Source organism: Acanthaster planci, linkage group LG04 (assembly GCF_054643075.1).
Source record: "Acanthaster planci isolate LZ-2023a linkage group LG04, COTS_SCS, whole genome shotgun sequence".
NCBI classification, from domain to species: domain Eukaryota; kingdom Metazoa; phylum Echinodermata; class Asteroidea; order Valvatida; family Acanthasteridae; genus Acanthaster; species Acanthaster planci.
Window position 1 is genome coordinate 10,677,781 of NC_141780.1, and position 25,997 is coordinate 10,703,777.

The 25,997-nt window shown below is 39.4% G+C and overlaps 2 protein-coding genes across 4 annotated transcripts in view; both read left to right on the forward strand.

Moving 5' to 3' along the window:
- On the forward strand, window positions 1–25,360 carry LOC147799380 (U6 snRNA-associated Sm-like protein LSm3). Of its 3 annotated transcripts, none has more exons than XM_087135637.1 (4): window positions 1–164; window positions 14,495–14,605; window positions 18,822–18,917; window positions 23,490–25,360. In XM_087135637.1, the coding sequence occupies exons 1-4, from the start codon at window positions 144–146 to the stop codon at window positions 23,574–23,576; spliced, it is 315 nt and encodes a 104-aa protein (XP_086991763.1). In that variant the 5' UTR covers window positions 1–143; the 3' UTR covers window positions 23,577–25,360. The 3 variants fall into 3 exon arrangements, with proteins under 3 accessions (XP_086991763.1, XP_086991761.1, XP_086991762.1); XM_087135635.1 differs by having other exon boundaries at window positions 7–192; XM_087135636.1 differs by lacking the exon at window positions 1–164 and adding an exon at window positions 646–754.
- Window positions 1–25,997, forward strand: part of mrps33 (mitochondrial ribosomal protein S33) — a 200,722-nt gene that overhangs the window by 65,110 nt on the left and 109,615 nt on the right. The window lies entirely within an intron of this gene.

The window sequence follows — 25,997 nt, forward strand, 5'->3', positions numbered from 1 at the left end:
TTGATGCAGTGCAACCGTAACGCGTACGCATCAGCAACAGTACATGTACATGTGATTCAAAGTTACTCAACTGCTGTGCGAGAACTCGCTCGTTTTGATCGCCGGCTGGGAAGGGTTTCTTATTACCGGTTAAGTGCTTGAAAATGACCGATGAACAAGAACAGGTTGGTCTCTCATCTCTCTAAGCCTTGGGTATGATTTCCATTGAGGACCCACGTTAAAAAGGAAGAAAGCTCGTTCTTAGATAGCCTTAGCCACACATTCGTGTGCGCAATTTCGTGTCGGCGTACTGAACATTTTTGGCGCACCCACTTATAATCGTGGGCGCAATTTCTTTTGCATACGAACATGATTCTTGACCTTTCCGTTCTAAATACCATTTATCGAGTGATTTCACGCACGTTATTCAGGTATTTTCCAGTCTTTTTTTCCTTTATCCATTCAATCTAACGGGCGCACTCTCACAGTCGCCATCTTTAAAATAAGGTCGTTGAGCATTATGTCACTTGACCCCTCTTCGTCTCAACGGCTGTTCCATGTTAAGATAATAAAACTGAGTCCATTGGTACATGTAGTACATGTATCTTATCGCTCAGTCCGTTTATTACATGTCTTGCCATGGAACAGCCGCTGAGACGACGAGGGGTCAAGTGACGTAATGCTCAACGACCTTATTTTAAAGATGGCAACTGTGAGAGTGAGCTCGTTAGATTGAATGGATAAAGGAAAAAAGACTGGAAAATACCTGAATAATGTGAGTGAAATCATTCAACAAATGGTATTTAGAAAACTGAAGGTCAAGAATCATGTTCGTGTGCAAAAGAAATTGCGCCCACGATTATAAGTGGGTGCGCCAAAAATGTTCAGTACGCCGACACGAAATTGTGCATACGGATGTGTGGCTAAGGATGGATCGGGAGTGAGAGTCCGTGCCACACTAGTGGGGCTAGTTCTTAGAAATCCCCTCTTGTTATTACTGTTAGTGTTACGCCCCAACTACAGTATAGCGTAGTATAACTAACTATAGTTGGGACTGTCCCAACTGTAGTCTTGTAGTTGGGCTGTCCCAACTTTAGTTTCGCTTGTCGTATATGTTTTCTAGCCTTGCCTTGCCGGCCTTGCGACAGGCTGAACCACGCGTACGCGTTGAGATCATATACCGGCTGGCCCAGACGCTGCGCCAGCACACACGGCTTTGGACGTGCGAAGCAATTTCAGCGAAGTGCTGACAGGTTGGAGTCAAAGGTACCCCAAAAGGTTTTTTCTTAAACATGAAATGGTTTTAAATATTATTTAGTATTCTTTTGAAGAAATCTTTGTTTTTGGCTGTAATTCTTGGGTTGGAACATCCGGGAATTTCTGTACATAATTTATTGACAGTGATTTCATGCCGACCAAGACCATTTTAGTTTTTATTTTGTTCTTCCGCAATTTTTGAGAATGAGATTATCAGTAATAAGATTAAATATAGTAAATATTCTGTCAAAGTTTGTGTCAGATTTTTCCATTTACATAGGCCCACAGCTATACTGAGTGGTGCTTTTGTACATGTAGGTCCTACATGTACGTATACTTTACTATTTTTCGAGCATTGTATTCCCAGGATCAAGAATTCTGATCTATTTCGTGCATGTTCCGTCGCTTGTCGCATACATGCACACAATAAACATATTCGTGGTGGGGATGACATTACCGAGTCTTGATTCTTCTCTTGTGTATGGTCAGTTATTGGCTTTTAACATTTCACTCTCTAAAAATGTGGTGTACGGGGAAAATCTTTTAATTTAGGCCTACTAAAGGCTTATCCTTTCCATCAAATATGCCAGATATTTTACTTTTTATGCACGGTAAATATCTCCCACATTGTACCATACAGGTTTCAATTATTTTTATCACGATGCAGCAAAAATTATAGTCAACAGGCGAATCCCTGTACCAAGTAAATGGAGGGTAATGCCCCTTGCAGCCTCGAGTGCAATGAATGAATCAACCTCCGACCGCAAGAATTGATCATACTAAGGATCCGTGGGTTCCTTTTATTTTTTAAAGTACTAACATTGCACTCAATAAAGCCACACTGTACCTTACATACACATGTATGTATATAACTTGTTAATTTTGTGGGCATGTTGCTGCCTTCTTCCCGTACTTCTCTGTATTAGATTCCAGTTTGGGGAGAATTTTTGCTTCCACCTCGCTTCTCACTCACATCCCTTTGGGCTGTGCTGAATAACCGAGTATTTGATCGGTTATTAAATATTCGAATATCTTTTTTGAATAAGAATATTCAAATGCCAAATTCATGAAAAGAAAGTGAAAAATTTTCTTTTGTTTTAAATGAGAAAAATTGCTTAACATAGAGGTTTGTGTCAAGCAGATTCAAATGAAAAGTGACAGAAATCTTACAATTTCTAGCCCTTACGAACAGGGCTAGAAATATTATTCATCTCCTAATTTAAATCTTGCTTAATCATGGCTGGAGATACTCCTAGCTTTGAGAAGCTATTATGTTGTACAATTTTGTGCATTATTGCAACCGATTTTGTATGATTTGTTCATAAATAATCTGCAGGTTGGTACAAACGAATGTTTGGATAATCAATCAAATTGTAAGTCGGATATTCGAATAGTGAGTTATTTAAATTGACCCAGCCCTAATGTCACTGACATATTGCGATCTTCCATTATTGAGAGATTCCTTCCCACAGCTTGCTGGGCAACCCCGCTGCTCACCAAGCCACTTGCTGCAGTTCAAGGTCCTCGGTCGTAGCCACTCCGCTCTTCCCATGTACCGTAGCAGCCCATGTAGTCTAGCGTTGCTGCAAGAGCTCCATTGCTAATCGAGACCATATATGTACCCTTCGGGTGGCCCACGGCCAGGTTTGACTGGGCACAAGCCACCTGACCTCGTGGTATGTATACCGCCTGGTGTTTCTCATCCTTTACATAATCATTACTCGCTCTTCTTGGTGACCTCTGCTATGGCTTCTCACCCAGCTACCGTGACTAAGAAGGCGATGGCTCCTGCCCGTGCCTGTTCCAGTCGGGATTCTTCCCACACTTCGGTGGCTGGGACTGGGCCCATGGCAAAGCTTGGGCATGTTGTGTGCTCTCACAGAATCTATATCAGCACTTACTCAGCATTATTCTCATCCTCCGGCTGCTACTCATGTGGATCTAGACCCTTATTTTCCCCCTGGTGCATTCCGCGTCTTATACTGGACAGCATGATTTCTCACTGTCTCCTGTGCTGTCTCAGCTGGCATCTGCTGAGAGCCATTCCCTTGATCCTGCCACTGGTCCTGACCCACCTTTGCATGTCTCTGACTCAGGCCAGTCTCTGACTCAGATCAGTCTCCTGATGAGGAGGAGCCTATTTCTGTGAACAATCTTTCTCCTTTCGAGTCCCACCTTTGCCTTCTCCAGCACGAGGTGATTCAGGTTCTGGGACTCCTCCCTCCCATTCCTCTACGGAATGATCAAAATTGCCCCTTGTTCAAGCATCGCCCACTGAGGTCGTCTTCCTCTCCCTCTGTCTTCCCGAGCTTCCGCTTGATCGTTCATGCATGGATTCCATGGACAGACTAGCCAAAGCCAAACATGGTACTTCAGCAATTAGTTTCGTTCTTACTTCAATTTTCCTCCAGGCAATCATGATACTTATATTTCAGTGCCCGACGCTTCTGAGGCAGCCAAAGCTAAGATTAAGCCAGGACAAGTTTAGTAGCCCTTTCACTGATAAGACTCTCCAGATGTCTCTGAAGGATTGACCATGCATCCGTTATCGGTATTTGCTTTATGTTCTTTCTCTTCCTCATGACTGAGTTCTTGTCCTGTGCATACAAGGAGGACTCAAACATTTCTCCTGAGTTTACCATGGCCTTTCATTGCCTTGATTGACACCTTGATTAGAGACCTTGAGCAATTCACTCTGGTTTCTCTTTGAGTTACTGCGACTCATGAATCATTTATCTATTGAAGCCAAGAACATCCCGCACGAGTTGATGAAATCCATGCTCATGCGTCTGTCTCCCTTTGTTTGCCAGGGACCTCTTTGCGGACCAATTTGTTAATCTCCTTGAGAGTGAGGTCAAATGCATTAACAGCGCACAGAAGATCTCCTTTCACCAGCTGGCCGAGCCTTGCCCTTTTATAAGCCCCATGTGCAGCTACCCAGAATTTGTCGTGCCCTTATCACCCCCTGCCAGCCTACTGCCCGCTTCAGACTTCCCATTCCAGCTGGCCACTTGTTTCCAGCTGGGGGCAACTGCATTCAGCTGTTTTTAGCATTGCTAAGCCACAGTGTGTCTATCCATAGACGTATAAAAGCCTATACCATCAGTCTTGTGCGTATGACCAAGATTTTGAAAAGTATGAGCAAACAGTGGGCGAAACGGTGGATAGCAGCGCGTCCAGTGCGTATTACATGGAACGCACTTACATTGCCTGTGTTTGTTTACATGTGCTTCCAAACATGTTCACCTTTTTTTCTTTTCAGTACTGCTGTCTCTTCTTTTCAACTGTTGCAACTGCATTGTTTTGAATCGCTTTGAGCCAGATTAAGTAAATACATGCACAGTAAAATATGGATACCTTGAATCTCTGGGGAATGGACAAAAAATTCGAGTTATCCCAAATTCGAGTTAAAAGAAGGTCCCGATTTTTTTTGAACAACGCTTTAAACTGGGCCTAAATCAGTCGCAAATGCGACCAACTTCTTCATAATGCGATCATATTTTCACAATACAGTCGCCACTTGCAACTTAAGATTGTTTAAAAATACATTCAAAATGTACTGGAATACTTGTGATTTTGATTATGCTTAAAAATCAAAAAGCAATGATTATATACTCCAAATTTGTTCCAGAAAAGTAGAAATGGCAGCGCAAGTTGCATCGTGAATTAAAAGCTTACCGTGTGTGCTGTACTTGTACATACATGCATATGATACTGTACGTGTGCAGCGATCACATGCACGTGTTGGGTGGTTCCCGTTCTCAGCATATGTTGTTAATGCACTGTATACGGACACCAGGGCCATTTTGCAAACCACGTAAATAAAGTCTGAGTTTGAAACGGAGCTTGTCGTCAAACTTACAGCAAGCAATAACTATAAAATGAAGATAATTCTGAAATATTTATGTCATGATGACATCATCAAGTGATTTATTGTTAAATATTGAATATTTAAATATTCTGTTAAATGTATAAAAATCCATTTAAAATCAACCGTGCCCCCCCCAATATCCTGCTTGCAGCAAGTGCCAGGATAAAATGTGGTCTTGAATTCATCTTGTGTGTGTCAAATCACGTGACCTTTCCTTCCAGTCAAAACTAGAAGTGGCCTTATTGTTTAAAAGTGGTATTAGGTATTAAGTTGTTTTCAACGGTGTTAGTCTGTTGGGTCATAGTATTCTTCAAATCATCCACTGATGACATCACGTAATTGTTAAGCACCCTCTAGCGACAGGTTAAAATTTCGAAAAATGAATTTTGAATAGATGTCTGTGACAAAGTTTGTCTGAATCGCCTGAAAATTGATGTAGATGACCATCTTTACTCAGTCAACACGTGTGTGAAGTGTGGGGCTGATGACGTCATCAGACCGGAAGTTACAATAAGAACTTCTTTTACTCTTCAAAATTCGATTAAAAAATCAACTGTAAGAGATACATGTACATGTATAAGCATGAATTGTGTGTGAGATGACAGCTAAAACATTGAAGTCAGCTGCATGAAGTGCGTAACTGGTGTACTTTTTCACACAGGTGAAGTGCCATCCCAAAAAACCCCTACAATATAAATTGCCAACTCGAATATCAAATCCAATTCGCATGCTGTGCATATGCTACTGTGTGTGTGTGGATGCCCAATATCTGCCTGCAACATAGACGGCGCACAGTGCGTAGGGCATATACTCGGGACTTGGCAAAATGCCGGCCACTAGCTTTTGGAACGCCAAAAGGGACAAAGCTTTACGATATCTAATCTCTTTTATTCCTTTTCCACGAAAAATATAATGTTTTGTATTGTATATTGTATTGTACATGTCTTATTGGGTTGAAACCTTGCAGGTACATGTACATGTAGTAAGGAAGGGAAAGTTTACAAATGAAAATTGACCTCACGTGATGACAATACCAACAGCAGACGATTCATGTTTAGTTATGCCCCCGGATATCCCGAATAAAATTTTTCGAAACAAATCCCTGTGAATAGGGACAGGGCTCAGTATATGAAGGAGTAGTATACATCACGCCCTGTTTACGAGTCTGAGCACGAATAGGCCTTGTGATATGATAGGTATGTGTAATGAAATTTTGAACTTTTAACAATGTTAATCAATAGGTCTAATGTGAAGGAGCTTGAAAAATACTTCAAAATGATGTATTATTTGTTGGTACTGGACAAATATTAATGGAGATGTGATTTTTTTTAGATTTTAAATACAAAGAAAGAATATACTGGGATCCAAAAATGCTTCACTGGGGTTTTAAGCAGGGATTCAGTACTTTTACCAGTTTATCTGATGAGTAACAGCTAGCATCATGCTGCAACTGTACCAAAAAATTAACCAATTAATTAATTGACTGTAATTAGGGTTTAATTACATGTATAGGAATTTCCTACTTGGATGTCACTTTTTCATCTTTTTAATGGTACTTGCACATTAATTTTTGTCAGTGTTGCATCATGTTACAACTATATAGGCTATGCAAAGCTTGAAAAATTAATTGAGCTTAATTAAAAGTGCTTAGTACAATAATTATGTATGACATTGTGTAAAGCATCAATACAATACCCATAAAAAGCTCCCCCTCCCAGGAAGTTGTGATTTGATACCAAGAACAAACTTCTTTCAACATGCTGCATCCAAATTCTGCATATATGCACTTGTAAAATATTAGTGTTTGTGTTCAGAATGGTTTATGAGTATGAGTACTTGGTTTGAACAAACAAGAAAGAACATTTCCATTGAGGTCAGCATTAGGGACTGAACTGAAGTTTTCTTGAGATACTGCTGAAGACGGCTTGCATTCATACCTGGCACAATAATAAACCATGTTCTTTGTGCCAAACCATACGAGACCCCTAAAACTGTCTTTGACACCCAAGTGAACATGGCACTTATGCAAAACGACAATATGAGATCTGTACTTCCTTATATAATAAGTACATATCCTGCAATGTAGAACAATGTCAGAAGCTGATGGCCGCTACAGGGTGCCCCTCTTCAACACTTTGGCTCGATCAACATAAAGTACGTATTACCAGCAGTGAGTCTGCAGATGTTTCCAAGAAAACCAATCCTAAGAATGAGGATCAACAGAAAACTTATTGACAGGTTCATGGGCAACTCGGCTACAAGACATGGTCAAGAATGTGAGCCACTTGCACAGCAATATTATGAGCGTGTATGTAGGAGAAAGGTGAAGACCACTGGCCTTGTCATCCATGAAAGGGGACCACTAGCTAGTTGCCAGCCTGATGGTGTAAGAGATGATGACTCTATATTAGAGATAAAGTGCCCAGCGAAAAAATTATAACAGTATGGAGGTAGCCTAGTGAACTTGATCTGCGCAAACAAGTATGACGTTCGGCTAGTTGACGGCCAGTACAACCGTCGTCAGACTGCATCAGCGACACATGTACCCCCAATTTTGGGAAGTGTGACTGGAAAGATATGAAAGATTAGGTTGCAAACTACAAATAACTACATAATCTACAGTCGCCATTGGAAATATGCATACACTTCACTTTGAAAGGGTACCCAAATCAGAGAGTTTGGTTTTCCAATCAGGTATTCCCTATTCTCACAATTAACTCTTCTGAAACCAAAACCAAACCAGACTATCAGCAATTAGTTTAATTATCCGCTATTTTCAATATTATTGACTGATGTAGTGACGGAGATTACTCAGGTTCAATTAAACAAGATTTCAAATACCCAAAACAAGCAAAATGTTTTACAATAACAGTCTGACCTGGACCGCACCAAAGGAACCTATAAGTTAATGTCCAAGAATAAAGTCCATTTCATTTCGAGCTCAGTTCTGGTATCTCAGCTGGTAATTGTACTCAAATTCTGCAATACAAGATGAACTTGGGTTTAACAATACATTGTTACCACCTTTTCTTTATCAGAATACAAATCACTTGCATCGTCGTCCACTTCATAGGCTCAAAAGTGGCAATGGAGTAACAAAGTACACAGAGTTTTGGCGTATGGAAACAACCAAACAGTTCACCGCAACAAAACTGGCATGACTGGTGAGAAGGATCCTAGTACACACTCTCCAGGTGTCATCTCAGGCCAATCGAGTCACGTGCCATTAAAGGTGCCTCGTTTAAAATACTTTATCTCCTGAAGTGCATATCCAATTTCGTTCAAATCTTGCAGATACCCTGAAAAGGGAGTGCTTTACAGGAATTTTGACCTCATGTGATAATGACTTCATCAGGAGACAAGTCACGTGACATTAAAGGTGCACTCTTTAGGCCCCATACATGTATCTCCTGAAGTAAATGTCTGATTGGGTTCAAATCTTGCAGATATCTTGAAAAGGGAGTGCCTTAGAGGAATATTGACCTGATGTTTTGATGACGTCATCAGGAGACAAGTCATGTGACATTAAAGGTGCACTCTTTAGGCCCCATATCTCCTGAAGTAGATGTCTGATTGGGTTCAAATCTTGCAGATATCTTGAAAAGGGAGTGCTCTAGAGGAATATTGACCTCATGTGATGATGACGTCATCAGGAGACATGTCACGTGACGTTAAACGTGCACTCTTTAAGGCCCCTTATCTCATGACGTAGCTGTGCGATTGGGTTCAAATCTTGCAGATATCTTGAAAAGGAAGTGCTTTAGAGGATTTTGACCTGATTTGATGATGACGTCATCAGGAGACAAGTCATGTGACATTAAAGGTGCACTGTTTAAAGCCCAATATCTCCTGAAGTATATATGTTCTATCAGGTTGAAACTTTTTCAGATAATTTAAAAGAGGGGTGTTATATACGAAAAATGACTTGATGTCATGATGCCGTAGTTGTTCAAATGTACAAAAGAATGCGAAAAAGCCCTCTGTTCTGTTGGCAAACAGATAGATAAGCTCTAGTTTTTTTGTTTTTTTTTGTTTTTTTTCTTCTTTTCCTTTTTGACGGGCTGCCTCGTGTCATGACTGTGGCATGGATGGACGATGTACATGTAAACACATGTGTGTACGTGTGTGTACGTGTGTTCATGAATATTCAGTGCACATGTTTACTAAACTTAGTGCTTGCACCTACAAATGTACATGTAGATTTTCCCCCATTAAGAGCCAATGGCTACCAAACAAATTTTTTCTGTTTGAAGGGTTGCTTTTGAAGTTAAGTCATTATTACGATGTGTATCATAACTTGTGGCACTTTGGTGCCACAAGTTTTTGTTCATAGAAAGACATTTTTGCGGAGGATTTTTGTTGTCAATCGGCTGTTAAATAACACATTACATGTACTGTAAATCATTTAAACTGTGTACCTTTGTGTGGCAAATCTTTCTTTTGCGTTGTGCATGTGTGACGCATTGTGGGGGTCCCATTTCTGATACCGCAACACAGCACCTTGCATATGCGTACTCGGGCGGGGTTTCCCGATGAGTCAGATGACTTTTTTCATCACATGAGGGCACACCTTTTTGCGCTTCAATAAAATTTCGTAAAAACAAAGATGCTATTGGTGTCTGTTTTTATTTATTGTTCTTTGTCCTTTATTTTCAAACTTTTGTTTATTTTTTGGGAGTGAGATTTGGCTACACAAAAGCTCTGCAGATTTCTAGCAGCTGCGACGGGGACGCATCTCACATAGCATATTCAAAGCTTGCATTGTAGTCACATGGTTGGTCTACTGCGTGTGTTCATGCTGTGGTTGGTGGCTCTAATTGGGCAGCCATTGCACAGGTGAGCGCAAGCAGTTGAGCCAGACCATTAGGCCAGACTTAACTTCCATACGTGTGGTGCATGTGGCATACACAAAGATCTCCAATGCATTGCCGCAGCCACCGCAAACAGCCATCAGTTGGCCTGCCGACGCACTGGCTACAATGAGCCCATAGTAACAATTGTGTCAATTCCTGTAAGTCGGATTTTGCTGTCACGGTGTGGTTTACATGTCTAGATCGATCATAATTGTTGCGCGGTTGCAAGTGTTCCAGTGTGAAAAGACGAAGTGTGCGTGTGAGAAATATTCATAACTACATGTAGACCTGCGTTCTGTTTATACTTTCTGGAAGTACATGTATTTTGGCAGTGGTTTCTTTTGGATCTGCTACACAAAAACTTTGAGGTAAACGAATCTGGCAACTTGAGCAGTTCGAGTTACAGATATGTTTTTGTACTTAAAAGCCTATTTTTTTTGCGGGAATTAATTATTCTTCAAGTTAAGCAGAGTTTCAAGTTAACCGACTTTGAGTTATCGAGATTTTATTGTAGAGGGCTTTTTACAATAGAAAAATGGCTACATAGAATTTTATAGCTGGAATTCTTCTACTGTGTGTATACTGAAGGGTGAATTTGCCCATAGTTTTGATTTTAGTTGGGCACCGTGCAGATCACGAAAAACGGGGTTGGCGCAGGTGACTGTACCATTTTGCCCACAACCCCCAACTCCAAACCTGTTGGCAGCCGCCTTCAAAGATTCATAGGGTTAGGGGGGAAATAACTTCAGATGGATGGGTTCTCGCCTCTCTCACCTACGGCTACCAATTGGAATTCACGAGCCCCCCTCTGTCCAACATGACGTTTTGACTGACTCTGGTCCCAAGTGATCTCTCCAAACGACGGGCTCTGGAGTCGAAAATTTCCAACCTTCTTCACAAGCTGGCCATCCTTTCAGTCCCACCACACCTCACCTAGAAGGGCTTCATGTTTACTTTCTTACTCCAGGCGAGTCTCGACCTGCTTGGGCTGATGGCCAGTCTCGTTAACCTTGTTCCTTGGTGTCGGCTTTACATGCGGCCTTTCCAGTGCCATCTTCTTTCTTATTTCAAACCAAGCTGGGATCCCCTCGATCTGCAAGTCCCACTGTCGGCTCTAGTATGTCATCATTTGTCTCAGTGGGCGGCCAGAGTCAATCTTACTGGAGGTCTTCCCTTTGTTCCGCCTCAACACATGATAATCATTACCAATGTCTAAAATTTTGGTTGGGGTGCCAGTCTTCCTCTACACCAGGTTCCTGGTTGATGGGGCCCATCCCTTGCATGCTCCTACATCAATGTTCTTGAGCTTCAGACGATCTAGTGAGTCTGGATCGTGTTCTTCCTAATCTGATATTGTGCATTGCCAATGCAATGTATGTATATTTATATCTTTGTGTAGCACTCAGGCTACTTGACTTCAAACTGTCGCTATATGCTCGGCAATCAACACACATCTAAATTCAATTCTAGTGTCCACTTATGCTTAACTCTCCTTTAATACTTTCGAGCAAGAAATAAATCACTGGGTTTGCTGTATCACGAAGGTGTCATGTGTGAGGTGACTCCTACATATAGGCCAGAATGGATAAGGGTGTCTTCAATGATGGCAAAATTACTGGGATGGCATATATGATGGTTTTCAAAGGTGTGATGGAATCCAAATGACAATATTTGATGGTAGTTGATGTCTAGCGGTTGATGGTTAATGGTGTCTGAATGATGGTTCGACTGAAAAATACAAAATAAATAATTATGTAGACAAAACTTATATATGCCACCGACACAAATTCTGGTCACAAACTTCTAGACCTCCAGTTAAATGCACATTGCATCCATTGCCTAATGACAATACATGTGCGACATCTAATTATACATATGTAACATGAATACGCTGTACATGAATCATGGTTCCCAAAAACTTGGACATATTCATATAAAAATGTTACTACGTATTAGCCACGAAAAATAACCAAAAAATGTGTCTTAATGCCTTTATCTTAAGGCAATAACTAAAGGATAAGCTAATAAAGAAAACACTCACTTTGCTGAGCTGACAGATTTTACAAACAGAAAGGAAATTAACCGACTATTACCGTGATACACTTGTCACGTGCTTGTGAATCATGTAAAAAACTAAGTGGGCTGGATTGGCAATGAAGTGCGGAATAAGCGCCCTCTATTGATAAGACATTAAACTACGGTGTTCCCGAAAGACCTTGTAAGGAGGATGTTTTGTCGGCAACACTTTGCATTCACTTTGGTCCTTCCGTCGCCTCCATGGTTGTGGCTAGGGTGTTAGTGGTGCGTCCTTGCCATCCCACTGTCCTTGGGTTCGGTGCTACTCTGCATATGTATCTATAGGTAATCTGCGTAAGTTGCAGGCAGTAGACTCTCCCCTTACCTACATGTAGGGCAGGTTGAGTCTACTACTGCATACCGCTCACATGTAGAGTATTACATACACATGGCATAATACGACGTTCACTTGACTTTCTTTCGATTGCGGTTACGCCATGGATCAATCTCTTTCTTGAGTATGTGTGGTTCTGAGAAGAACCGGGGAATAACTCGACGTTGCGAGTTATTCAGCAGCAGGATTCTAACTGGGAGTGGAACTTACAGTGTATATGGTGTAGAGAGGGATCCAGATGTAGGGATTAGTTCGGTGAAGCACTGAGGCGGGGAACAGTGAAGGCGGAAACAATGTATGCTGGGCTGGATCCTGGTACTGCATGACCTGAATGTGTGCTTTGCTTCATCTTAGACCCGTTTGATCCAGACTTTAATCTTTCATTATTTGATACCTCTATATTCCTTCTACATGTATGTGCTTTGTATGCTGAATTATTTAAATTATCACGAAGAGAACTCACATTAATTGAAGCCTAAAAGCATTGACTTGCATAGTTCAGGTGTACATTTCCAATTTTCCATTAAAATGTTTTTTTTGTGGTTTTTTGTATCTGGCAGTCAACACAGCAGTGGTTTTGAGAGTGAGATCACTTTTTAAAATTGTATTAATGAACTTTTTTATGTTTTGCCAGCTCAATGTAATGGCTTTAACGGAAAGAATCATGAGTGCAGCATTCACCAAAATTACTGTGTTCTGTTGGTGTTCTGTTTAGAAATATCAGTATTAAGTTTACATTTACTATATTTATATTTCTTTATGCTGCCCTCATAAACAGTTCTTCTGCCAGTTTTCAAATTTGCGGCAGCTTCTCATTGTATAGAAAATTTATTTGGATTAATTCATCAAAATAGTCACTAATATTTTGCTCCTGCAACTTACAGTATTGCATTTCTCTTAGTATACATGTAATTTTGTGTTTAATCAATGCGATACTGAATTTTTATAACATTTCAGAATATTGAAGTCAAATGTACTACATACAGTATATGCATTGGTATCGTGCTTCAATTTTTAGCTGATACAAATTGCTGGCATGTTTTATTTATTATAATTATTTGGCCTTACTTGGTTGTAGGATCACTCTGTACATACATGTACATGTATTTTTTTTACATGAAGTTTGTATAATTTACTTGTTAGTGATGCATAATATTTCCATAGTTGCTCAAAATAGCTCAAGGTCTTCCAGCCAATTTCTTCAGAATTTACATAGACTTCGGATTGTTTAAGCTTTTTATTGGTGTTAGACCAACTTTTTTTTTAAATGAATGTTCTAATTTGTTTTCTTAACATTTATATCGATTGTGTATTGAACTTTTATTGTACCTACAGTATTTGGAAGCAGAAGGTTGAAGCACTCATCTGCATTTTGAAACCCCCTCTCCCATGCTCTATTATAAAACCTAGAATCAATTCCTTGTTGTTCTGTGTTGGTCCATTCAGTGTTCATTCAATAGAATCAAGGTGTTTTCATGCGAATGAGCAAAGTGAAGGAGCATGAAAATGTATTTATGCAGTGTACATGTACATTGTAGCTGGTAAATGATTGTACATACACGTATATGTACATGTACATGTACACGTACATTATGGCATTTTAAAGACAACAAATATGTGTTGTGTTGTGGCATTGTGTCGTCCTGTCACGTCATGCCATTGCCCATCACATCCAGCCATTGCCTATTTCTTCAATGCTGATTACTTCATCGCAGTAAGATGTGATGGATGACTGGATACGACTTACATGTACATGTATTGTTACATGTATGTATTCATTGATTGAGTGAACAGGCTACAGCATGATATGAGGAGGTGTTGAGTGATGACACAAAGGCTCCCACGTTTGTTGCCTTTGGAACACCTTGGTACATGGATGTATTTTAATTTCAAAGTTGCTTTCATGTTGTGTGTGAGGCATAGTACTAGACAGTGTGGGAATGGCACAATACATTTTTTTTTCATTCCTTGGTTTTTTTATTTAAAAAAATGATTTCTGCATATACATGTATAATACGAAGGAAGAGGTTAAGGATTCAGGAACCAGGATCTGGAATTATACTATGAGCCTTGTAAAGGATTTGTTGAAAGTTCTTTTTTCTTATGTACATGTATTTCATGTAGCAAGGACCCACCAGTACTGTAGAGGAGCCTCTGGATCTCATTCGGCTAAGCCTGGATGAACGCATTTATGTTAAGATGAGGAATGACAGGGAGCTGAAAGGCAAGTTGAATGTAAGTGTGGACAATTGTGATACATACCCTTTACATGTATTTTCATTCATAATTTTGAAGATGAAAATGAAATTACCTGTACTTTAAACATTTACCCTTCACAGATTAACATTTCCAGTACATCCAATCAGACCGTAGTTGTTATACAGTACTGGTACATGTAGCTAGCCCCAGCATATAGGGCATGTCTGTTGGACTACAGTACATGTACAACGTAGGGATAACAAACACTGCTGTACTGAACAATCAAGAATACCGCACATCCCCCCTGGGCTTCCAAACTTCTGTGCACTTTTAAATGAACATCGAAAACTTGCTTCAAACAAAAGAAACATACATGTAGTTAGGTCTGCTGATAATTAAAGTCATAGACAGGCTTATACTTTTTGGAAACAATGACAATAATTCCCAAATTCCATATACCAGTCAATCAATGGGAGTAAATCAGGGTTATAAATGAATGACAGCATTGAGACAACATAAAAACCAAAATGTTACAAAAAGGAAAACATGAGGAATCACAGTTTTTGGAAAATGACAGTTGCTTGGGTGAGCAAAACTATTTACAGAGAGTGGGGCTTAGGCCACTCCAATGTTTAGTTGTACATCCAAATTACCCGTCATGATTACCAACCATGGCCAGTCGTTAAATGCATCACACGAGTGATTGGCTCAAATTATCTGTGGCATATGCACATGGCGGAAGGAAAATCATACAAAGAAATAATGATTGTTTCTTCAATAAGCTTTTTTCAGTTTTAACAGTTGGGAAAAAGTAAGGCCATTAATCCACAAATCCCCAGTGAATTACTGAACCCCTTCCCCGTTCAAAAAACACGAAAAATTCAGACCAGAGATGCAAACTCAACGAGAGGTTATTTGTCTGTTTGCCATCAGAACAAAGGGCTTTTTCGCACTCTTTTGTACATCTAAGCCTGATGTCACATGACACCTGATGATGTCATTATGACTATTTTGCCCTGGAACCCTCTTGGCGTGGTGGAATGACAGTGTGCACGATAATGAAATTAGGTAGATTGACTCAGAGTCCCCGATAAGTCTAGCTGTTGAAAAACGTGTACAAAGCTTATGGGGAAAATTTAATATTCAAAAATCAATTCAGAATGAGGTGATGACGTCATCATAATGTGATAAATTTGACAAAGTTCCTTTTTCGGGGTCTTTGTTAGCAGTAACTTTGATGACGGTCAAACATCGCAAAGTTACCAATGATGTTGGCATGAACACGCATACAAAGTCAATGGGCTGAAATAAATGTTGAAAATCAATTATAAATCAAATGATGACATCAGCATGAATGAGGTCGTAAATTTGGCATTCATTTTGCGTCAGGGTCTTTGTTGGCTATCTCTTGGATAACGATCAACCATCGCAATGTTTCCAAAATGGGCCCGAAACACGTACAAAGTCAAGGAGGTAAAAATCTCTTTGCAGAAAATCCGCTCCTTTAAGTTCATGTCAGGTGATTCGCGTTTAAACTGAAGACGTTTTATGAAATATCATTTGATATTTTGACTCTTGGGTATATTTGTAATCAAACGAAAGGGAAAATTTAGTCTGATTTCTCTTTTGTTATAGTAGTAATGCTCCGTTGAAGTTGAGGAGTACTCACTCATTAATGTTTAGTAAAAACATTAGCAAAAAAAGTAAAGGAAAAACGTGTACAAACACTGTGGCAAAAATGAACTATTCAAAATTCAAAAAGAAATAAGGTGATGATGTCATCATGGCATCATAAATTAAGCAAAATTTTTCATCAGGGTCGTTGCTGGCTATAACCTTGGTGATGATCAGAGATCTAAGAGTTTATTAAAATGATGGCTGGAAAATGTGTACAAAGTCAATTGGCTGAAATTTATTGAAAAATCAATAATAAATCAAATGATGACATCATCATAATGTCATCTACTTCCAGTAAAATTTGTATCATGATGTGTCTTGGCTATCAATTTGATAATGATCAAACATCGCAAAGTTACCAAAATTGTGGCTTGAAAAGTGCACAAAGTCAATGGGCTGAAAACACGTGTGCAGAAAAACTGCTCCTTTAAGTTCATGTCAGGTGATCAGCGTCTAACCTGAAAAAATTATTACTTATTATTTGATATTCTCACTCTTGAGTATATATATAATCGATCGAAGGGAAAATTTAGTCTGATTTCTCTTTCGTTCCGTGTAGTAATTCTTGGTCAAAGTTCGGGAAGACTCACCCATTAAGCTCACATGACATGTAGTGTAGTAATTCTTGGTCAAAGTTTTGGAAGATTCACCCATTAAGCTCAAGAATAGTACAAAAACGTGTACAATCCCCATGGAGAAAAACTGCACCTTTAATCTCATGTCACGTAACCACTGATGATGTTGTGATGACACATGTTCTTGGACCCTCTTTACGTGGTGGAGTATGAGTGTGTACAAACATGATATCAGTTTGACTGACCAGAGTCCTGAAGTCTGGCTGTTGAAAAACGTGTACAAAACTTACGGGGCAAAATCAAATATTCAAAACTCAGTACAAATTAAGATGATGACATCATGATGACGTCATAAAGTTGGCATTAATTTTGCATCAGGGTATTTGCCGGCTGTACATGTAACTTTGATGACGATTAAATATTTCCAAGTACCCAAAATTGTGCCTCGAAAACCTGTACAAAGTCAATGGGCTAAAATAAATATTGTAAAATCAATAATAAATCATTTGAGGACTTCATGATGGCGTCATGTTTCTAGGACCATCTATGCATAAGGGTTCTTCATTGGTACAAGTTTGATGAAGATCCAAAGATGCAAAAGCATTGAAGTTGCAGTGACAAAAACAAAAACAAATGGGCTTTTGAGCAGAAGAAGAATCCACTGTGACAGGATCATGGAGGCCCATGAGAAGAGGATAGATGTAGCAGCAACACCCAATACAGACCCGTGACACTTTCCCTGCTCTTACTGCGTGCATGTAAGGTACTGGGTGTCACATGCAGTATTTAAGTGCTGTAATAACATGCCTTCACCAGCTGGATTAGAACTTTCAACCCTGATAGGAAGCTACAAATACTAATCACTCGACCAGACACCCCCATAATGGGCAGTGTTCCCTCTGTATGTGGGGGAGGTCCATCGTACATTGTACATTTAAGTTGGTCAAGGATTGATTTTGACCAGTGGAAGTGCTCCGTTCATACAGACTTTCGGGGACGAGCCAATGAGAACACTGGCTTGGGGTACTTCATACATGTAGAAAGCCTGTGGAAGAAAACTCTATGGGGGTTTTGTGTACACTTGGTCTCACTGACCCTTTTTTCTGGAAAGCAATAAAGTCCGTGAAGTGGGACGGTGAAAAGTTTTTCTTGGGCGTGCTGTGCTGGACTTAGTGAGGGAAAGGAAAGGGTGAGTCTTTCTCAGGACACTGAGTTGTGTACAACATTCTAAGCCGCCGGACTGCTAGGAAATCTACACACAATAGTTTTAGGGCATAACTGGTTGAGTGAAGGTAATTTGACCTTGGTGTATCGTCACCGGATGCAGGCTTTCAGGGTGTGGTTTATATGCTGTGCTAGGGACTAGTGGTTCTAGGGCATGTCACTGCATAGTACAACTACATGTATCTCGAATGTGGGATGCAATGCACTCTGTGCACAGTGCATGTAATATGACTGGTAGCCACCATGCACTTGCTGTGGGCTGAGCGTGTGGTGCGTAATAGAAATAGCATGTACATTGACCAGTATGTAGGAGAATATTTGTTGGAACGCAACACTATGTCGTCGTGTGCCAGGCAGAAAGGCCTAAGCGCTTGGGCCCTTTTGCCGGGAAGCATGATCACTGCAAAAAACGTTTCCCAGCAAAAGGACGAAATTATACAACTATTGTATTTTAATGAAATATGAAGATTTCTTGGCAAAAAGTAAAAAAAAAGCCCTAGTCCTTTAATAATTTGTTCAAAGGTTGCTTTTTGTACAGCCCAGGCTGATTTTGTATTAAATTGTATCCTTTTTACTAAATAATGAGAGTGTGTTTCTTACGCCCTTTTGCCGGGAACATTTTTTCCTGCTGTGATCATGCTTCCCGGCGAAAGGGCGTAAGTGTGCTTATGCCCTTCTGCTGGGCACCCGACAATGTATAGTATGCATGTTGAATCCTTTTGTAACTGGGTACTTCATGTAACATTTACACATGCACTTGAAATTTATCCTTTCAGGCTTATGACCAACATCTTAATATGATCCTTGGTGATGTAGAAGAGACAGTGACAACTATGGAGATTGATGAAGAGACATACGAAGAAATCTATAAGGTAAATTTGGCTTACCACATGCCCCAGACTTGAAATGGGGTTTTGCAGATGTGAGTTAATAGTCACTGGGCATCATCAAACTTCTGTACGGTGCTTCAGAGGATTGCAGATGATGATTGCTGATTTTAAGCTGAGTTACTCCCCAATATCCCAGTCACTTTTGTAATTTTTGTTGCGTGTTTTTCTGTGTCCCAATTTGTTTTTTTTGGTTTTTTTCTCCCTTTATAGTTGTTTTCTTAATTTGATTTTCAACAGTGTACATTTATGGTGGATAATATTAGTTTTTTTTTCATCTTGACACAGTATATTCTAAAAGCACATAGAAAAAAGACCAATCATAAGGATACCAGGATAAGTCATTCTTAAATTTGCTATTTTTTGTAATCCCTGGTTTCTCGAAAACAAAGTAAAGATGCTTAGTTTTCTCACCCAGCTGAGTAAAACTAACCTCATTTTGCTGCAATAAATACAAATTGTGTGAAAACCTAGGGCCGGATCACAATTATGGCTCACAAGGATTCCAAAAATATTAAAACACCAAACATTTAATTATTAAAAAAAACAAGCCTGATGTTAAGGGACAGTGCATGATTAAAAGCAAAACTAAATGTCACTGGTGGTGTCATATTATGTCCACAGTACACCTTTTTATAACAACCATGTGGAACCAGATTTTTTCAGAACAGTATGCACATACATGTACCATGTACACGGGCATGTCTACATGTGTTTTAGATCATTCGTGTACCTATTCAATACGTTGTGTTATAGTAATGTACATATGTACATGTACATTGTTACCAGAGTGGCAAGGCTACAAACAAATTGAGTCAGTGACCCGAATCTTTCTTACGAAAGATAAAAAGATTTATTCTCTTCCTGTCGCAAGGGTTAATGCAGATTCACATTTTGTACAATTGGATGCGACTACGTGTATATCAAAAATAAATAAACGACAGCCTTATAAGTTGTAAATGTCGGTCATCTCTGAGAGATAAAAAAATCGAAAATCTACATTAGCCTTTCAGCCGTATCCCTTCATGTGTACATGATTAACCACTTCCTGCCAGGGACTCCGGAATTGGACACATATGCTTTATATGTGTGGCCGGGGTCTCCGAACTCGGACAAAGGGAACAGGGCAGCGTAACAAACGACCATACTCCGAACAAAAGACCAGGCTACTGGGCATTATTGAGATTTTTCACCCGCAAAGGTGGTAATAATCCAGCCTCGTTTTAAAACAGTATACCAGGGTTTTGGGCATTTAGAGCGAGTGGATTACCACCGGGGACAAAAGCACTCCACTGCAGCGATGAGCCACACAGTACCACTGCACGCTAATTTGGCCCCTATTGAAAAGAGGTCAGCAGCACACTGTAGCAGGTTCATGAACAAAAGAAAGTTACATAACACTGCACAATCTGGCTCTTTTTACAAGGATGCAGGCCTGGCTGAAATACATGTATTCAGGCATCAATGAAGGTCACCTGTCAACTGAGAGTATTGCCTAAAGATTACTGCGTGCGACTATAAACAACCACTATAACTTCTAAAGTACATGTCCGATTGTGTTGAAACTTTGTATATAACTTTAAAGCGAAGTGTTCTAGAGGAAAAGTGATGTCATGTGATGATGATAATATCACATGACAAGTCATGTGACTTTAAAGGTGCACTCTTTAATGGTCTGTTTATCTTGAAATACAATGCAATAGGGTTGAAACCTTGCATATACATGTAACTTCAGGACGAAATATTTTAGAGGACTGTTGACCTGATGTGATGGTGATGATATCACGTGACATGTCACGTGACACTACTGGTACCATCTTTAAAGTTCTTTATCTCCTGAAGTACACGTCCAATCGTGTTGTAAGTTTGCATGTAACTGGAAAACAAAGTATTTTACAGCAATATTGATCTCATTTGATGATGATGACATCATGCGAGAGGTCACATGCCATTAAAAGTTATCCATTGCATGCACGTCTAATCAGGATGGACTGTGCAACCTTTAAAATATATTATTCTTTTTTCATTATACATGTACATGTAGTTGCATCAAGGATGGACTCAAATGGTGATATGAAACAGTTAAAAATGATGTCATGATGACATCGATGAATTTATTATGATTTTGGTTTTTCTTTCAAATTGACTTTCTACACAGATATATAGCCAGTATAGCCAATATTTTGGTAACTCAGCTGTATTCCATGAAACTGTAAAATTAGCATATCAAATCTACATGTATTTTGTAAACATTCTTCTTTTATAATACGATTTGACTAAAACAGCAAACTCTGAAACAGCCTGTGTTTGTTCACAAACACCACCTTTAGTTTTTTTTTTTTTAATGAAATTATAAGAAGTTTTCAACATTTCATCAGGCTATTGAAGGATGCAAAATAAAGGAGTCATTTCAGGTAGAAGTTACCAAAAAGGTCATGCTCTACATGTATAAGAAATATTGTTTATGCATTTATATCTACACTATCAGGGAGTTTTAGCCATGTACACTTTGTGGACAACTTCATAGTTGTATCACCAAAATCGTTTGCCAAAAAAATAAAAATCACTTTCAAAAACATTGGTGTCACTAGTACCATTGTACAGGTGTATACAGCTCCGGAAAACAGTTTTAGACCACTAATGTTTCTGTCCCTTTTCGTGGATATGTCAAAGCCATTTCACTGCATATGGAAATTATTGGTAACTGATGTACATGTAGTTTAGAACTTCACATTGGTAACAATTCATCCATTTACTGCTTAAATGTCATTTCAGTGGTGTCAGTAGCTTCCTTTTATGATTATATTTTCAAACCGATCATATTAGCAGAGTATCCAAATATCGTTAAAATTATGCAAACATCATTAAAATCACTCTAAAACACTGTGATTTTGTGGTACACAGTTTTCACTCATACGGAGACAGTTACCAGGAACAAATAAATTATCAGTTTAATCATTCAAAAAACTAAAGAGCTGAGCAAAGCAACAAAGAACTCCATTGTCATTCTGCTGGATGAAGGCTACAGTGAAAGGCAGGTGGCTACAAGGCTGAGTATATCAGACTGCAGTCCACCACACTAAGAAGAAGCAGGGTGGTATGGAAACACCAAGCTTGCAGCCAGGAAACAGGAAACAGCATCCTGTACTGCGCAGGTGACTACTCATCTGTTCACGTAAAAAAATCGATGATTGACCTCCAGTGACCTTCAGAAGGTGTGGTAAAGTTTAAAAACTGAGATTCAGGAGAGTCTGTAATTTCAGACTCCTGGAAGCTGGCTGGAAGTCACAGCAGAGGAAGAGAAGGTTACAATTTGCCAAAGGACACAAGAATTGGACTGTTGATGACTGGGCTGAAGTCTTGTTCAGCAATGAGTCTAATTTCCAGTTGTTTCCACCCCCCTTCCATGTGATGGCGAGAAAAAGGTCTGGGGAAGCCTACAAGCCTGAGTGTTTGATTCCTAAGGTGAAATTTGGTGGTGATTTTGCGATTATACACATGTAGGGCTGCTTCAGACAAATGCGATAATGTGAAGGATGAATGAACCAGGCCACCTACAAACAAGTTTTGGTAGAAAATCTACTGCCCAGTGTCTGCATTACCCAACTTTAATAATTTGGTTTTACAGCAGGACAGTGCGCCTTGCCAGACAGCTAATTCAGTTGAGACATGGATGACAGATCATAACATCCACATCATGACCTGGCCTGCTCAGACACTTGACCTAAACCCAATTGAAAACTTGTGGAACAGAATTAAACAAAAAATGCAAGACCACGGAGCCGTCAAACAAAGCAGAGTTGTTTGAATGTTTACATCAGGAGTGGTCAGCAGTGACACGGAAAGACTGTCATTGGCTAGTGGAGAGCATGCCGAAGTGCAGCTCATATCAGAACAAAGCTCATATCAGGGTCACCGACACCCTCTGAGTGGCATAAACTAAACAAAATGATGGTGGTCTAATGATTTTTTTCCAGAGTTGTATTTTAGAGTTGCAACAATGATATCTTTCAAATTTTGTTTCATTGGGTGATAGGGTTCTAACATCATGGGGATCAGGTTGACACGGGCTGGCAAAATAAGTAGACAAGCAAACCAAATGAATGTCGGGTATGAGGCTTCAATTTTCAAAGCACATGTATTTTGATTTCATTGAAGCAGAAATTGTGTGAATTCTTACACTTATAAACAAACATGGAGTCATATTAGTTAACTCATATATGTCATGTATTTTTGCAACCCTGATTTCATCTAGTTTTTGTTCTTGTCTAAGGTACATGTACATGTATATTATTGTAATATACATGTGCATAAAACAAAAGTCCTACCATGATACAAAATACTTTCCAGAGGAATATTTAAATTTGAACAGTTGTATTTGCTACTGATATTTACTACAAAAGCTTGTTATTGTCGTCTTTCTGAAGTATCCTAGATTTTTATCATTAACGTTTGAATTATTCTTTATTATAATTGCTTATAAATATGTAGTAATGGTTGAAAGGGAAAAAGAAATAAATGCTCTTTTATTTTTAATTTCATTTTCTTTTATCACAGACCACTAAAAGAAATATATCCATGCTCTTTGTTCGGGGAGATGGAGTCATACTGGTTTCACCACCACTACGATCTGGAGCTCTGTAGCCTTCACCTGTTACTAATTGAACTGAGATGCTTATGTATGCATTGTACATGTTGGGTTAAATTTGTGAGTATACTGTAATTCTGTCAGCTGGAGGAGAGCCCATACAGCTTCAATCATTGCTTTACAGTGACTCCCTATCAAATTCATTATTTTTTCATTATTTTTTGCAAGATTATTCTTTCTTTTTTTTTGCACAATGTTTGAATGCATCACCATTTTGTTTTCGTTTCTAAATGCGGCATAGTATCTGGACAAGAAGTGGTCCTCAAAAACAGCTCATGCTTCAACATACTTTCTCATCTGATTTCAATTTTTTCTTTTGTCAGTGTATCCAATGTTTTTCTTATTACAAGCATTACAGTTTCAGAAATTGCTTGCTGAGTTTGTCTACCATAGTAAAAGCGATGACTTCACATCTCTTATTAGCCATATGACAGCTACATGTATGTAAAGTGCATCATGGCAGAGCTTCATCTGATTTTTAAACCGTTGTTGGGGCTTGTGACCAGCATTCCAAGCCCCAACAAAGACCCAGTAGTGTCGAAAATTTGGTTTTTCACATTGGTGGCCACTTCTTTTTAACTTTCTTCTTCCTATTGTGCTGGCTTATATTGGCCTCGCTGTCCCATTTCCACATTCTACATTTACTGCATACTGCAGTTACATGCCCTGCATTTGGATAAGTGATTCATGCCATGTGATCTACATTTCACCAATCAGATGATGAAGCTCTGTTCAGGCAGTGTAGAAAGGTTACATTCTCCACTTTCAGAAGGGAAATCATTCTAAGCACTCTCAGAAGTGCTTAGCAGGAGGTCGTGGGTTCGAGTCCCACCCGAGTAAGCTTGTGAGGTTTTTTCGCAAGCTCTCAGACAAGCACTGAGCATACAGTGTTTATTAATATACGTTGGGTAAGGGCAAACCCGTTATATATAATTCACTCTCAGAAGGGAAATCATTCAGTATTTAATGATAAAATATGCATTAGTGTTGAGCTTTTGATACCTGCTTTAAGTTAGCTCTTTTTAAAGCTGCATACAGTGTACATTTGGGGCTGACGGGAAAGGAAAGCAAAAGTGTTTTTCAAACTTACCGCTCAAATGAAATGTTCATATATTTGGCTGAATTCTGAATTTTCCCCAGTTTTTCCCATAAGCATCCTGTTCTCCTACATCCAGCAAGAAATGAGGCCGAGAGGTACCTCCCAACATGTCCATATTGTTACCTAACACGTCTCCCCCAAGTGTCTGAAAAGATTTCCTCACATTCCAGTGAAACAATGATCAACACAAAGCAGGGGGGGTCCTCGCCGTCTCATATCTTCCTTCATATTGTTCCCCCTCCCCGAAAAAAGGATTCAAAACCCAGGAAAACACTTTTAGGCACAATTGGGGTTAGAATAAAATAAAATGGAAACAAGCCATTCAGGGATTCTGTTTAAAAGAAATTTTATGGTCAATCATTACAACACTGCTTGTTGAACTCTTTTCTGGGTTGTCTTTATTGCCTGTAAAAATAAGGAAAAGCCACACAAGATTCATTTGTGGTTGTGCATGTCTAAACAGATATGTGTGGAAAATCCCTCATATTCATGTGTGTTAACCTGTGAACAAAAGATACCCTTACAGTTTTAATTTACTTGGGGCATCGATTAGGGGGGTTGATGGAATGTATTGCAAACATTCATTACTCATTGTTGCCCTTTACCTAGTGCTCAAAGATTGAAATCCATATTTCAAACTTTTGTGGAGTAATCCTGAAATAAAGGAAGTAGATTTAGTAAGGCCTTGCTTTCCATTTTGTGAATTATTCCGTAGTAAAATGCCGTCAGAAGTGGTGGACTGATGGGCTATCGTGTTTTAAAGGGAGGAAATTCATTCAGTTTCATCTAAAAACATACACCATGCTTCTTTGGTGGCGGCGTTCATGTAGTGGAATGTCCCTGAGCAGCTAGAGACATGTCTTTTGGGACGGAATTATACCATCCTGGCCTGGAAACTTTGTTGACTCCTTGGTGTTTGGCACCTGGACGTCTGATGTGATAGGCCCTAGTGCCTTGTTATGTAACAATAACAACAATAATAACAATACCCGACTTGAAATATACACAACCCGTGGATGCAAAATGATATCTAGTTTATTCAACGTTCCTTCATTCATACAAAGCCCGGGTTCGGGCGGCCTGTTCTCGAGAGTATGTTCACGAGCAGCTCAAATTTTTCCCCTCCCTTCTGGCCCTTTTATACTAGTTGCTCTTGTGTATTACATTAGATTTAACACAAAAAAGAAGTCAACTCACATTAGACATTAATCAGTTACATGGTAAAGAAAAAAGGCCCCATTTAGTATGGGATTTAGCATAATTTCCGAGAGAGGTAAATATAAATCTAAGGCATAATAATCTTTTTAAATCGTCTTTA

Coding starts and splice junctions, on each gene's coding strand:
- LOC147799380 (XM_087135635.1), top strand. CDS start 151: ATGAACAAGAACAGGTTGGTCTCTCATCTCTCTAAGCCTTGG. Junction 193..14,494: donor CTCATCTCTCTAAGCCTTGG/GTATGATTTCCA, acceptor TATTTCATGTAG/CAAGGACCCACCAGTACTGT. Junction 14,606..18,821: donor AGCTGAAAGGCAAGTTGAAT/GTAAGTGTGGAC, acceptor TTATCCTTTCAG/GCTTATGACCAACATCTTAA.